General features: G+C 44.2%; 1 protein-coding gene across 3 annotated transcripts; it reads left to right on the top strand.

Moving 5' to 3' along the window:
- Window positions 1–267: 267 nt before the first annotated feature.
- UFC1 (ubiquitin-fold modifier conjugating enzyme 1) lies at window positions 268–14,805 on the top strand. Of its 3 annotated transcripts, XM_047784109.1 has the most exons (8): window positions 268–489; window positions 8,470–8,566; window positions 9,714–9,836; window positions 13,087–13,154; window positions 13,399–13,462; window positions 13,748–13,824; window positions 14,073–14,163; window positions 14,370–14,805. In XM_047784109.1, the coding sequence occupies exons 3-8, from the start codon at window positions 9,714–9,716 to the stop codon at window positions 14,448–14,450; spliced, it is 504 nt and encodes a 167-aa protein (XP_047640065.1). In that variant the 5' UTR covers window positions 268–489; window positions 8,470–8,566; the 3' UTR covers window positions 14,451–14,805. The 3 variants fall into 3 exon arrangements, with proteins under 3 accessions (XP_047640065.1, XP_047640064.1, XP_047640066.1); XM_047784108.1 differs by lacking the exon at window positions 8,470–8,566 and having other exon boundaries at window positions 272–489; XM_047784110.1 differs by lacking the exons at window positions 268–489; window positions 8,470–8,566 and adding an exon at window positions 9,531–9,552.
- The last annotated feature ends 148 nt before the right edge of the window (window positions 14,806–14,953 follow it).

The following is a 14,953-nucleotide window of genomic DNA, read 5'->3' as shown; positions in this document are numbered from 1 at the left end:
TAGCGGAGAATAGAGATTGGCAGCCATCTTGCTTTGGGGCAACCTGGCAACGCAAGTTTTTCTTCGAGGCAGCTTCGGGGGCCGTAGTAACGCGTGAGAGAGGGTTGCATTCTTGAGTGTGGAAACGTTGGTGGGGCCAGAGCTGGCTGGTGTCGACTTCAAGACCAACTGAAAGACTGCGACTGGCAGCCATGACGCAAAAGGGCGGAATATTACGGGGGTCGGACTGCCCTGCGAACTTGGGGGAAGGTTCCCTTGATCTGGATTTGACCTTTGCTCTGAGCTTCCTGGTAACCCGGACGTTCCGTAAACTTGAGTCCGGAACCGAAAGCGCTGCTCAAATGCCTTCTCGGATTTCACTTTTTGAGCCTTTGCCTTCTGAGCACTCAGAAGGAAGTGCTGCCTGAGCTCAGTCCTGACTGTTCAATTGAGGGTGGGGTGCCAGGTACCTTCTGGAGCTGCCAGCAGCCTGACACGGTCAAAAGAGAGGTAATAGACTGTGAGGTTGGGAGGGGCCACTTTATTCGAGGTCTTGTCAATTAGTTTATTTTACCCTATGGGAAATGGATAGATTTCGAAGAATCTTAGCAGAGGTGTGAACAAATATATTTGCGTTTTGGAAAGATCATTGCTTGCAGCGGGGAGAATGGATAAGAGGGGATGAAATTGGAGCAAGAATAATTGGAAAGATTTTATCCAACTAAGAGACTGTAGTGGTCTGTCCTAGCAAGGGGGCGTGTAGATGGGAAAAAAATTTATCGGAAATGGGTGTGAAGCTGAGGGAGGAATCCAAGATATTTCCCAGTGTTCCGACTTTAATAACTGGAGAATAATGGTGCCATTTGAAATAGAATTTGGGGGGGGGGGGTCATGAGTTTTAGGTGCCTGTGGGAAATCCATTGGACAATGGAACACTAGATAATGTGGGTGGGAACCCGAAAGGAACGTGGGGAGTGGGGGGTGCGCCCCAGCATGTGAATATAGAAGGTTGTTGAAGTCATGGAAGTGGATAAGATGGCCTAGAAAGAAGAATAGCTGCATTTAAGAGATGAGATGAGGGAAAGGAGCCGAAAAGACTGAGAAGGAACAAATAGAAGAGAAAGAAGAAACCAGGAGCAAAGTATCAAGGAAACTGGTCAGTGTTAAACATAACAGATCAGGTAAGATGTGGACTAAAATGTGTCCATTGGATTTTGCAACAACTAAGTCACTTAGTAATTTTGGAGAAAGCTGTTTCAGAAATGCGGTGGGGTAAAAACAAGATTGAAGTAAACTGAGTAACTGGAAAGGCACAATGTATAACACATTTTTCCAGGTGTTGACTGTAAAAAGAGGCTAGCAGTAGGATATAGCATGAGAGGGAATTCCAAAGAAAGGGAGTTTTAGTTACCTGTGGGATAGCCAGATGGAGATGTCTAAATGGAATATACAAATCTAAAACAGGAGAAAATTAAGTGGAAAAAGGCAAGTGTAGAAGAATGCAAATGGCATATTTACACAAACATTAAAAAATTAATCTTGAAGAGTGGGCCTGGGAGGGATGAAACATACTTTTTACTTTAAATCCATCTTTACTGTTTGAATTTGTTTTATTGGGTACATAAGTTATTTTTTTCCAGCTTTATTGAGATGTAATTGACATATAACATTGTGTGAGCTTAAGGTGTACAATGTGTTTTGATATACATATGTATCACAAAATAACTATTACAATAAGCTAACACATCAGTTACCTCACGTGTTTACCGTTGTGTGTGTGTACATTTATTACTTTTATAGAATACTATCTTTTTTTTTTTTCTCCTTTTTAGGGCCACACCTTTGGCTTATGGAAGTTCCCAGGCTAGAAGTTGAATCAGCGCTACCAGCCACAGCCACAGTCACGCCAGATCTGAGGCGAATCTGTGACCTACACCACAGCTCACGGCAATGCCAGATCCTTAACCCTCTGATCGAGGCCAGGGATCAGACCCGCATCCTCATGAATACTAGTATGGTTCATAACCCACTGAGCCACAACGGGAACTCCCAGAAAACTACTTTTTGATAGAGAACAAGGCCCTGGTGTATAGCACATGGAGCTATAGCCAGTCTCCTGGGATAGACCATGATGGAAAATAATATAAAAAAAGGAGAAAGTGGAGTTCCCGTTGTGGCTCAGTGATTAACGAATCCGGCTAGGAACCATGAGGTTGCGGGTTCAATCCCTGGCCTTGCTCAGGGGGTTAAGGATCTGGCATTGCCGTGAGCTGTGATGTAGGTCGCAGATGCGGCTCGGATCCCATGTTGCTGTGGCCCTGGTGTAGGCCAGCAGCTACAGCTCCAATTAGATCCCTAGCCTGGGACCCTCCATATGCCAAGGGAGGCAGCCCTAGAAAAGGCAAAAAGACAAAAAAAAAAAGAGAGAAAGTATGACTGAGTCACTGCTGTACAGCAGAAATTGGCACAACATTGTAAATCAACTATACTTTAGTAAAAGGAAAACGAAAACTACTTTTTAAAACTCCAGTTATATATGGGCCAGAAATTCTGAATAATGACCATTTCAGTGGTAGTTGAAGCTGTAGATTTGGATAAGTTCCCAGAGAACAGAGGGCTAAGAGTGCCTTGGTGAATTCTAACATTTAAGTCGCAAGTAGAAGAGCCATTGGGAATCCTTGAAAAGGAACAGCCATTGAGGAGGAAAAAAACACTAAAGAGGAGTTCCCGTCATGGCTCAGTGGTTAACAAATCCAATGAGGAACCATGAGGTTGCGGGTTTGATCCCTGGCCTCGCTCAGTGGATTAAGGATCCGGCATTGCCATGAGCTGTGATGTAGGTTACAGACAAAGCTCGGCTCCTGCATTGCTGTGGCTTTGGTGTAGGCCGGGGGCTGCAGCTCTGATTTGACCCTTAGCCTGGAAACCTCCATATGCCGCAGGAGCGGACCAAGAAATGGCAAAAAGACTAAAAACAAAAACAAACAAAAAAAACCCACTAAGGAGTTCCCACTGTGGTGCAATTGGATTAGCAGGGTGTCTGCAGCACCACGATGCAGGTTTGATCCTCGGCCTGGCACAGCGGGTTAAGGGATACTCTGTGGCATAAGTTGCAACCGTGGCTTGGATCTGATCCCTGGCCCAGGAACTCCATATGCCATGGGGCAGCCAAAAAATAGAGGAAAGAAAAACAATGTGGTGTTTCCATTGTGGCTCATTGAGCTAAGAATCAGACATAGTGTCCATGAGGATGTGGGTTCAATCCCTAGCTTCACTCAGTGGGTTAAGGATCTGGCATTGCTGCAAAGTTCCAGTGCAGGTCGAAGATCCTGTGTTGCTATGGCTGCGATGTAGCCGTGCAGCTGCAGCTCCAGTTCAACCCCTAGCCTGGGAACTTCCGTATGCCACAGGTGCAGCCATTAAAAACAAAAAAACAAAACAACAATGAAAAAAAACCCAAACACCTGGATGATAATTGTCATGGAATCAAAGGGAAGAGAGTATTTCAAGAGGATAGACATTATTAAAACTGTCAGATGTCCCCAGAGAGGCAGTTAAGGAAAGGTTAAAAGCTCCAGACCCAGGTTTCCTGGAAACTTGGCATAAAGGTCAAATCCAGGTCTTGAACCATCCCACAGGTATCATATGGAATTCAGCCCCCCATGCCATTCCATCCTTACATGTCATGACTACCAGTCCCCGACTTTCAGTGGGTCTTGCAGTCAACACCAGCCAGTTTTGGCACCACTTAGTTTCCACACTCAAGAATGCTATCTCTTCCATTCATTGTTATGGCCCTTAAGCTGCCATCAAGAAAAACTTGTTTTGGAGTTCTCATCATGTCTGGCTCAGTGGTTAGCAAACCCGATGAGCATCCATGAGGACTTGGGTTCAATCCCTGGCCTTGCTCAGTGGGTTAAGGATCCTGCATTGCTGTGAGCTGTGGTGTAGGTCACAGATGTGGCTCTGACCCTGTGTTGCTGTGGCTATGGTGTAGGCCGGCGGCTACAGCTCATATTGGACTCCTAGCCTAGGATCCTCCATATGCTGAGGGTGGGCCCCTAAAAAGCCAAAAAAAAAAAAAAAAATCTGGCATCATCTCTGCTGTGGTTCTGGTCATTGCTGAGATGCAGGTTTGATCCCCAGCACAGTGGGCTAACTATCCTACATTGCCACAGCTGCAGCATAGGTCATGGCTCAGATTCAGTTCCTGGGTCGGGAACTTCCATATGCCTCAAATGCAGCCAGAAAATGAAAAAGCCAAAAATACGTTGTTGGAGTCCCCACTGCGGTAAAACAGGTTCTGCGGAATCTCTGGAGGACCAGGACAGTAAGTTAAGGAACTGGTGTTGCTGCAGCTGGAACTGCAGCTCAGATCTGATCCCTGGCCCAGGAACTCCAGATGCCATGGGGCAACCAAAAAAGAAAAAACAAAACATTGTCACTGCTGTGGCTCAGGTTCAGTTTCTGTGGAACTTACACATGTCATGGGAATAACCAAAAAAAGAAAGAAAGAAAAAGCCAAAAATGTCTACCCCCCCGCCATCCTTCCCCATTCTGGAACTTCAGTTCCTTTTTAAAAACCTCCCTATATCTTCATTTGCTTTACAGATTTCTCTAAGTTTCCTTTGAGGAAGTGTCATCAAGACAGTAGCTAGCTGTGATGTATGGAAAGGGGTTGTTCTCCACCCACATAAGCCCACAAAGAGGCAGGCATAGGCACTACTTTTTTTTTAAGCCAAGGCCATGGCATGTGGAAGTTCCTTGGGTCAGGGATCAAACCCATGCCACAGCACTGACCTGAGCTGCTGCTGTGACAATACTGGATCCTTACCCACTGTGCTACAGTAGAAGTTCCAGGCACTGCTTAAAATAGAATCATGGTCTCTCCTTACCCATATCCAGAAGTGGTTTGACACCTAGCAATCTTGGTGTCATGGTAGTAATTCCTTTCCATCTCTCTTCCAAACTTAACCCCATCTAAAGGATTAAAAAGGAAAGTCCATGTTGAGGACTGCCTTCTCTAATGGATAGTATGATGTCCTATCTGCTCATTGCAGCCTAGGGAAAAAAGATTGTCCTCTTTGCTCAGAATGGAAAGCTGTTAAAGGAAGGGTGAAGGGCTGGGATTTTTCTTCATTAAACCTTCAAAGTAATCCCTCTTTCTCTATAAGTCTTAATCCTTTTCCTTGTGTCCAAACCTTAACTAAACACTACAAATTTCGGACTTTGGGACAATTACCTGGCTAGCTGTTCCTAAGTTAGTCCATTCACGACTGCATTTGCAGGAGTGTTTTCTGTTTGGGGGCCCTGGAAATTCACTCTACAGCATGAAGCCTTGAGGTATAATAGGTGCCGAAGAGATCATAATGACAATAAAGAATGCTAAGTGGGAGTTAACGTTGTGGCTCATCAGGTCCAATGAGGATGTGGGTTCCACCCCTGGCCTAGCTCAGCAGGGTAAGGATCCGGTGCTGCTGCAAGTTTCAGCATAGGTCACAGATGTAGCTCAGATCTGGTGTTGCTGTGGTTGTGTAGGCTGGCAGGAACTTCCATATGCTGCAAATGCAGCCCTAAAAAAGAAAATTAAAAAAAAAAAATTTCCTGAGGTGAAATGGAGTAAATACTCACTAAATCAAGGAAGTATGTAGAGGAGGGTACTTTCATGTCCAACACTGGGAAAAAATATTTCAAGCACTTAAGATTTTTTGTTAGTTGTAGCTTAAACATCTGTTCCCCTTTAGCTTAAACTATATACATCATCTCTGTTGTTAAAGCAAAAACTTCATTTCTTGCTTGATGTTATTTTTCACCTTCTCCTTGCTTTACCCAGAAACTTGAGAACTGATATTCTTCAGCTACCTTTCACATACTCCTTCACCTAATTCTTGGTGCACTGTAAATTTCAGTGATTAGAAAAGCCTTTTTTTCTATACTTAGAAAAACCTCTTTGTAACCCCCATTTATTCATCCTTTTTTTCCCCTCTCTGGATCAAAACATCGTAGCTAAATGTCAGCTCTTCACGTACCTACTACATTCCTACTAAACAATTTTTTTTCCAAGTCAGTGGTACTAGCAATTCAAGTTATAGTAGATCTCTTATCTTTCTTGATCTGTATACTCTATTAAGACTGCTTGTCCCAGACCAAGTTGTTCCCCAGCTCTGCCAGAAATAAAGTCTTTTTTTTTTTTTTTTCCTTTTTCAGCTGCACACCCCAGCATATGGAAGTTTCCTGGCTAGGGATCAAATCCAAGCTACATCTGTGACAGCTGTGGCAATGCCAATCCTTAACCCACTGCACTGGGCTGGGGATCAAACCAGTAACGCCACATTGACAAACTGTATCGTTAACCTACCACACCACAGCAGGAACTCCAAAATCTTATTTATACCAGGCATTCCCTTAAAGAATTTCATACCCAAATCAACTATACTTCAATAAAACTTTGAAAAATGAAATAGTAAAAAAAAAGAATTCTATACCCCATTAGCAGTCCATTGTTACAAGTATTCTTTTGACTCTTCCAGGCCCACACTTATCCCTGTGTCCCTGACCGGGCTTTACTTTTGAACTTTATCCTACAGTGACTTGCTGACCTGACAGTCCTCTCTAGTTCCTGGTTCCCATTAACTCCAAGCTACTCCAGTTACTTATTTTCACCCAGGCATCATTCTAGCTCCTAATTTCAGTTGTACTTCAAACCTAGCTATAAGCCCTTAGCTAGAATTCTGGTGTCTCCTGGCTTCTGAAAAGCAGAGTAAGGATTATAATTAGTCACTGAATCCTAATGATCTACTGTCCAAAATTCTCCTTAACCTGTTCCTTTGCCAGCTGTCACTTTCACTAATATGACTTTGGGCAAGTTCTTTAACTTCACTGAACTTCTCTTCTCATGTGTAAAAGGGGCAAATATGAAATAACATCCACCTCCTAGGTCATTTTTTTAAAAGGGTCACATTAAATAATATATGTGAAGTGTCAACACAGGGCCTAGCTCATTGTATAAGTATCAGATAAATACTTATATATAGCAATTTTTACTAGGTTTTAAGGAATTCAGGTGGTTCTTTGTTAATGTTCTCTGCTGCCCCCATGGGGATGACTTTTTTCAAGTTGGTTATCCTACAGGCAGACCATAACCAAAAACAGCCCTGTCTTACCCACTACCTCCCAGCTAATTAGAGAACTAATTCTCTTTAGTTGGTTGTTCAATCAAATAAAGATGTTCTGTATTCTAGCCAATTTACTATCTCTCGCTCGCTCTTTTTTTTTTTTTTTTTTTTTTTTGGCCACACCTTTGGCCTATGGAAATTCCCTGGGCTAGGGATTGAATCTGAGTTGCAGCTGCAACCTGAGTGGCAGCTGTGGCCATGTCAGATCCTTAACCCACTACACCAGGCTGGGGATGAGATCCACATCACCACAGAGACAATGCCAGATCCTTAACTCGCTGTGCCACAGCAGGAACTCTGCCAATTCACTATCTTTTTCAAAGAACATATCAGGAAACTTGTTGGTTTTTTTTAAATTTATTTATTACCCAAATGAATTTAATACATCTATAATTGTATAATAGGAAACTTGTTTTACTGAAAACAAGATATACTATCTCTGATGTTCTCCTAGTATGTTAATCTAGTAACACTGGCAAGGAAAGTCATTCTGTCATTTATTTAATAAATACATGTTAAGCATTTATTAATGTCAGGTATTGTGATAGGCATATAGGATAGGATACACAGAGGTGAACAAAACAGACATAGTCCATGTCTTCATGGAGTTCACTGTTTACCTAGGTAGAGACACAGTAAGGAAAGAAAAAGCAAGTATGTCTTTTTTTTTTTTTTTTTTTTAGGGGCCACAACTGCAGCAGATGGAAGTTCCCAGTCTAGGGGTTGAATCAGAGCTACCACTGCCGGCCTATGCCACAGCCACAGCAATGCCAGATCCCAGCGTGTCTGCAACCTACACCACAGGTCATAGCAACACCAGATCCTTAACCCACTGAGCAAGGCCAAGGATCAAACTTGCATCCCCATGGTTACTAGTCGGGTTTGTTACCACTGAGCCACAATGGGAACTCCACAAAAACATCTTTTTTTTTTTTGTCTTTTTGTCTTCTTAGGGCCACACCCTCAGTATATGGAGGTTCCCAGGTCTAATCGGGGCTGTAGCCACCAGCCTATGCCACAGCCACAGCAACACCAGATCTGAGCTGCGTCTGTGACCTACACCATAGCTCATGGCAGCACCAGATCCTTAACCCTCTGAGCGGGGCCAGGGATGGAACCTGAAACCTCACGGTTCCTATTTGGATTCCGCTGTGCCACGATGGGAACTCTGCATGAATACATCATTTTAAATTGAGATAGGAGTTATGAAGGAAAAGGACAATTCTGTGACAGAAAAATGAATGAAAGCCTCTCTTTGAGGAGGTGATAAGGAAGCTGAGACCCAAAGGACCTGAAGGAGCTACCCTTCTTCCAGAGAAAGGGAGGAATATCCTAGACTGCGAGGATACCTGCTAAAGGCCCAGAGGCAAGGAAGAGCCTTGAGAGACTGAATCACATCTTGGTGAACCACTGTAGGTATATGGGGATCACTGCTTTTTCATTTGTAAAATACTCTTTTTTATTTTTTCTTTTTTAAAAAGCAGTTTATGAACTTTACAATGACAGTTTCTAACATCAGCAATTCTGGTTTTGGCCTCACCCATGGCATGTGGAAGTTCCTGAGCTAGGGATCGAATCCACACCACAGCAGTAACCAGAGCCACAGAGGTGATAATGCCATATTTTTGACCCCTTGAGTCACCAGGGAACTCCCATAAAATACTCTTTAATAACTGTTCTATAATTTTACTAAGAATCAGTAATCTTATTTTTTTTTTTTTCCACACCCACAGCATGCAGTTCTCAGGCCAGGGAGTTCCCTTCGTGGCTCGGCAGTTAAGGAACCTGACTAGGATGCATGAGGATGAGCATTCGACCCCTGGCATCGCTCAGTGGGTTAAGGATCTGGCGTTGCTGTGAGCTGTGGTGTAGGTCGCAGAAACTGCTGGGATCCAGCGCTGCTATGGCTGTAGCTTAGGCCGGCAGCCACAGCTCCGATTCAACGCCTAGCCTAGGAACCTCCACATGCCACGGGTGCAGCCTTTAAAAAAAAAGACAAAGAAATCTCTAATTCGATTGTGTTAACTCTTCAGGGCCAGGACTGATTCTCTGTGGTTTCCAATAATTCTCAGGAGTTTAATAATACCCTCCTAATGTCTGACTGCATTAGTCCCCTGCTACCTCAGTCGGACTCCGTGGAAGTTGAGACTGTTTATTCCAAGCCCAAACATATAAACCGCGCATTTTAGGACGACAGCACACGGAATAGTGCCTAGAACGCCTGAAATTCTAACAACTCTTCAAGTTTGGGAATTGTCCGGAAAGGTTTTCTGAGATTACGTCTCTGAGCATGAGCAGAAGTCACCCTTTCTGGCAATCTGCGATTTAATAATAGGTGCCATATTCAGGACGGAACAACTCGTTTCCGTTCTTTGCTTCTTGTTGCACTCACAAGCAGGTAACTAGGTGACAAATTTGTCTTCGTTACTAGAAAATAAATATCACATTAGCAGCTTTAAGGCAGCCCAACGCCCCATCTTCCCATAGTAAAGATGGAGTCGCCCGGAATGTAAACTACAGGTTAATGTCACTTCCGTTTCTTTTGCGCCCTGGCTCAAGATGGCGGACGAGGCCACCCGGCGTGTGGTCTCTGAGATCCCGGTGCTGAAGACCAACGCCGGACCTCGAGATCGGGAGTTGTGGGTGCAGAGACTCAAGGAGGAATATCAGTCTCTAATCCGGGTCAGTTGTGCTTCTGCTGCCTATTGCAAAAGGGTTACGGGTAACCAGGGGTCCCTAGAAATAGGTTCCGTGTGGAAGCCACTTCCGGTTTTAAAGTTTAATTCTGAATTTATAGATATTGGGCGACTTTGGGGCTGCGTGACGTGGGGAGGCGCGATGAGGAGAAAGCAGAAGAGACTCAAGTTAGGAGCCAGGGTGGGGGCCAGGCTGTCTGGCTGAAAGCAGCAGTTATTTTAGGGATAAGCCGCCCTGGAAGATGACGTGTCCTCCTGGCTCCAGGTGGTTCTCCTGGATGTAGGGGAGGTGGTCAAAAGGCATTACTGGAGCCCTAAATCCCGTTTTGCGTCTCTCTGCTCCCACTTGTCCTGAGGGAGAAATACACGTTAGAACTAAAAATTCAAGTAGGTATTAATTGTAGGGAGTTGAGGAGCTGAGCTCACAGTTAGGGAGGGGCTATCTTCCCAACTAACCTCCCTTCTGTGGAAGAGGAAAGTTTGACTTCCTTTAGACAGCTTTCCTGCTGCATGTATTCACTCACTAAAAAGACATTTATTGTACATCTCTTACCTAGGAAGGGCATCCAAAGCCAAATAAAGTGGAACCTACCGAGGTAGACAGAAACATGTCGTTATAACACATTATAATACATTGTGGAGAAAGGGAGGAGTCTGAGAAATTGCTAGGATTTTTTTTTTTTTTTTTTTTGTCTTTTAGGGCTGCACCTGTGGCATATGGAAGTTCCCAGGCTAGGGGTCTAATGGGAGCTATAGCTGCTGGCCACAGGAATGCAGCCACAGCAATGCAGAATCCAAGCCACATGCGCAACCTACACCACAGTTCATGGCAATGCAGATCCTTAACCCACTGAGCAGGGCCAGGGATCGAACCATCGTCCTCATGGATCTTAGTGGGGTTCATTACTGCTGAGCCGTGATGGGAACGCCACTAGGATATTTTGACTGTGGGTTTTTTTGTGTTTTTGGTTTGTTTGTGTTTCTGCTCCCATGGTCTGTGGAAGTTCCCAGGCCAGGGTTCGAACCTGTGCTACAGCAGTAATTCAGGCCGCTGCAGTGACAACAACGGATCAATAACTTGCTGTGCCAGACCAAACTCCTGCTAGGATATTTTGAAGCAGGAAGTGAGATACCTAGTCCCTAATCAGGAAAGGCTTCATTGAAGAGGCACTGCTTTAGCTGAGACTTAAGGGGTAAATATAAATTAGCCTAATAAAACATGAAGGTAAGAGAAGAACATTCAAGGCAAAAGGAACAAAGGCATGAGCAAAGGCATAGAAGCTAGAAACACTGTGGTATGTATGAAGAAACACAAGTAGTTCAGAGTTGCTAGAGTATCAAACATGGTAGGGAGTGGTAGATGAGGCTTGACAAATAGGTTTAAGCACTTGAATTTTATCTTGGAGGCACTGGGATACTTTTAAAGGATATTAAGCAGAGGATTAAAATGGTGATATTGAGGAAAATACAATCGACTGGGATAAGATTGAAGACAGGACGCTGTCATTAATCCAGGCAAAAGAAAGATGATCTAGGAGTTCCCATCGAGTTGCAGTGGTTAACGAATCCGACTAGGAACCATGAGGTTGCAGGTTTGATCCCTGGCCTTGCTCAGTGGGTTAAGGATCCAGCGTTGCCATGAGCTGTGGTGTAGGTTGCAGACATGGCTCTGATCCCTTGTTGCTGTGGCTGTGGCGTAAACCAGCAGCTACAGCTCAGATTAGACCCCTAGCCTGGGAACTCCCATATGCTGTGGGAATGGCCCTAGAAAAGGCAAAAAGACAAAAAAAAACACAAAAAAACATAATCTAAACTTGGCAGTTAAGGTGAAGATAGAGAGGAGAGGTAGACTGAAGAATATTGAGAAGGTAAAATCAGGAGTTCCTGTCATGGCTCAGTGGTTAAGGAACCCAACTAGCATCCATGAGGATGAGGGTTTGATCTCTGGCCTTGCTCAGCAGGTTCAGGATCTGGCATTGCCATGAGCTGTGGTGTAAGTTGCAGATGTGGCTCAGGTCCCGTGTTGCAGTGGCTCTGGTGTAGGCCAGCAGTGACAGCTCTGATTAAACTCCTAGTCTGGGAACCTCCATATGCCTTGGGTGAGGCCCTAAAAAAAAAAAAAAAAAAGACTAAAAAAAAAAAGGTAAAATCAGCAGGACATTATAAAGGATTGGTTTATAGAGTAAAGGAGAGGGAGGGTCAAGGATGATTCCCAGGTTTTTGGCTTGGGTGACTGGCTGCTAATACTGCCACCTGAGATGGATGCAGGAGAAATGAATCTGAAGAACTGGGGGAGATGCCAAGTTTGAGGTACTTGTGAAATGAAAGTAGAAATTTCAATATACAGTTAGATGATGAAGTATGAAGCCCTGAGAAAAGGTCTGGATTAAGGATAAAGATTTAGAAGTCATCAGCATGTGTGCGCTGGTCAAAACCAGGATTATGTGAGGTCCTCCAGGGAATGAAGGTACCATAAAATGACATGTGGGCTGAGGGCAGACACTGTTAGAAGTGAGAAAAGAGGAGTTCCCTTCATGGCACAGCAGAAACAATCTGACTAGGAACCATGAAGTTGAGGGTTAAATCCCTGGCCTCGCTCAGTGGGTTAAGGATCTGGCATTGCTGTGAGCTGTGGTGTAGATCACAGACGTGGCTCAGATCTGGCATTGCTGTGGCTGTGGCATAGGCCACAGCCAATTAGACCCCTAGTCTGGGAACTTCATATGCCATGGCCTTAAATAGCAAAAAAAAAAAAAGAAAAAGAAAAAGAAGAAGAAGTGAGAAGAGTACCTGGGCAATATCATAGAGTGTTTATCATAAATTTGGAGTTCCTGTCGTGGCGCAGCAGAAACAATCCGTCTAGAAACCATGAGATTGCAGGTTCAATCCCTGTCCTTGCTCAGTGAGTTAAGGATCTGGCATTGCTGTGGCTCTGGTGTAGGCCTGCAGCTGCAGCTCCAATTCAACCCCTAGCCTGGGAACCTCCATATGCTGCGGGTGAGGCCCTAAAAAGACCAAAAAAAAAAGTGTTTATCATAAATTTAATGGAACCCAAGAATTCTATTCTCTGCTCTGGGAAAGTCCTTTACTAACCAGTATAGCTTTATCTTCAGCTTTATGTCAGAAAAATTGGGTAAATGTCTTGAGAGGAATTAATCACACACTTTTCTTTTGAGGGAAGGGGATCTGCTCTTGGCTCTAACTCCCCCATCAAAGACCTCATTCTCTGCTTTTAGTATGTGGAGAACAACAAGAACGCGGACAATGATTGGTTCCGACTGGAGTCCAACAAGGAAGGGACTCGGTAGGCGGACCCTCTTGGGAGGTGTGGAGGTGGGGATCTCACATAGCTTGAGCATTTTGGTGTCCCAAAGCCCACCACCAGGCCTTTCCTGCCCCTTTCCATTCAATCTCTACTCTCACAACCTCAGAGTTCCCCAAATCTCATCCCACGAGTCTCCCAGTCTGGTCACCTAAGACAGGAAGATGTCATTTGAGTGTTAGAGAAATGGGGAAGTTGGACTGAGAAGGTTTGTTCTTTGTTACAGGTGGTTTGGAAAATGCTGGTATATCCATGACCTCCTCAAATATGAGTTTGACATCGAGTTTGACGTGAGTATGATGGAGTGGGAATAAAGGAGGTTGGTAAAACGGGAGGGATTAAGTGATTGTTAACATGCTAACCTTTCTTGGAGGGAACAAAGAAAACTTTTAAAATAGGAGGGAAAATCTGAAGTTTGAAGCAAGCATGGGTTATAGCAACTCAACTCCATGTCCAGAATCCTGGTGTGTTCCTGCTGCTTGAGGAGTTAGCTCAACCATGAAATATGTATACCTGATTAGAGTAGTTCCTTTCTATTCTGATTCTGTTTTACTAAAGCTTTATAATTCTTCCAGATTCCCATTACATACCCCACTACTGCTCCAGAAATTGCAGTCCCTGAACTAGATGGAAAAACAGCAAAGATGTACAGGTAGGACTGAATAGGAGATCAAAAAAGGTCTAAGAAGGCCTTGGGGAAGACCCTGGGAGGCAGGATTTTCCCAGGGACTTCTGGCCTAGAGGAGCTCCAGGTCTCTATCTGCCAAGCCTGGGGAAAGCACGTAGCTGACCATGTTCTCAATTCTGATCACCAGTAGTCTTCCTGTGCTTCCAAGAGTCTGCTGTGCTTTATGGTACAACTTGCATGTCAATACCTTCTTCATCTTGTCCCTCTCATAGGGGTGGCAAAATATGCCTAACGGATCACTTTAAGCCTTTGTGGGCCAGGAACGTGCCTAAGTTTGGACTGGCTCATCTCATGGCTCTGGGGGTAAGTGTGAAGTATTTGGTATTTGGTATACAGTGAGGGAAGGGGTTTGGTCCTGAGCGGTATAAAAGTAACTGAGAATAAGCAACAAATAAACAGTGTTTTCCTTTGGGCATGTTCTCATAGAATATCTCTAGGAAGTAGCTTCTGAGGGAATAAGAGGCATTGCCTGGTTGGTAGTTATCTAACAGCTATCTTTTTTATTGCAGCTGGGCCCATGGCTGGCAGTGGAAATCCCTGATCTGATTCAGAAGGGAGTGATACAGCATAAAGAGAAATGCAACCAATGAAGTACCGAGCCACTGAGGCAGGACAGAGGGACCTTTGATAGGTTATATTCCTGTTTTCCTGTGCATCATTCTTTTACTCATGTAACTGCTTCCCCCATACCCCTTCACCTATAATTGTTATTGAGAAGCTGCAGCAGACACTGCTGAAAAAAAAAGTACAGTATTGTTACCGAATTTCTGAATTGGGTTACACAGGAAGAGGAAAAACTAGGGCCTTGAAAAACCAAAGGGCAACTAATATCCCTTTCCCAGGTGGAAAAATTTAAAATCCTGGAGGGATAGGTGGTGACTGAAAGTGGGTACATAGTCTTTTTGGTTTGGGGTGGTAATTCATCAATAAAAGCTGCTTCCTTCAGTGGCTGTGGTTCTCTAACTGGTGGCTGTTAATAGAGGGTCAGCAGGCTAAGGGTCAGCAGGCACATGTACAACTATACTTGTTTCAGAGGGAAGGGAAAATGGAGGATGCTCTGGTCTGAAGCTAGGGAATAAAAGTAAATCCTGAC

Source organism: Phacochoerus africanus, chromosome 6, assembly GCF_016906955.1.
Source record: "Phacochoerus africanus isolate WHEZ1 chromosome 6, ROS_Pafr_v1, whole genome shotgun sequence".
NCBI classification, from domain to species: domain Eukaryota; kingdom Metazoa; phylum Chordata; class Mammalia; order Artiodactyla; family Suidae; genus Phacochoerus; species Phacochoerus africanus.
The sequence above is the reverse complement of the archived record's forward strand: the minus strand, read 5'-3'. Positions and strand labels throughout refer to the sequence as shown.

Coding starts and splice junctions, on each gene's coding strand:
- UFC1 (XM_047784109.1), top strand. CDS start 9,714: ATGGCGGACGAGGCCACCCGGCGTGTGGTCTCTGAGATCCCGGTGCTG. Junction 9,837..13,086: donor AATATCAGTCTCTAATCCGG/GTCAGTTGTGCT, acceptor CTCTGCTTTTAG/TATGTGGAGAACAACAAGAA. Junction 14,164..14,369: donor CTCATCTCATGGCTCTGGGG/GTAAGTGTGAAG, acceptor TTTTTATTGCAG/CTGGGCCCATGGCTGGCAGT.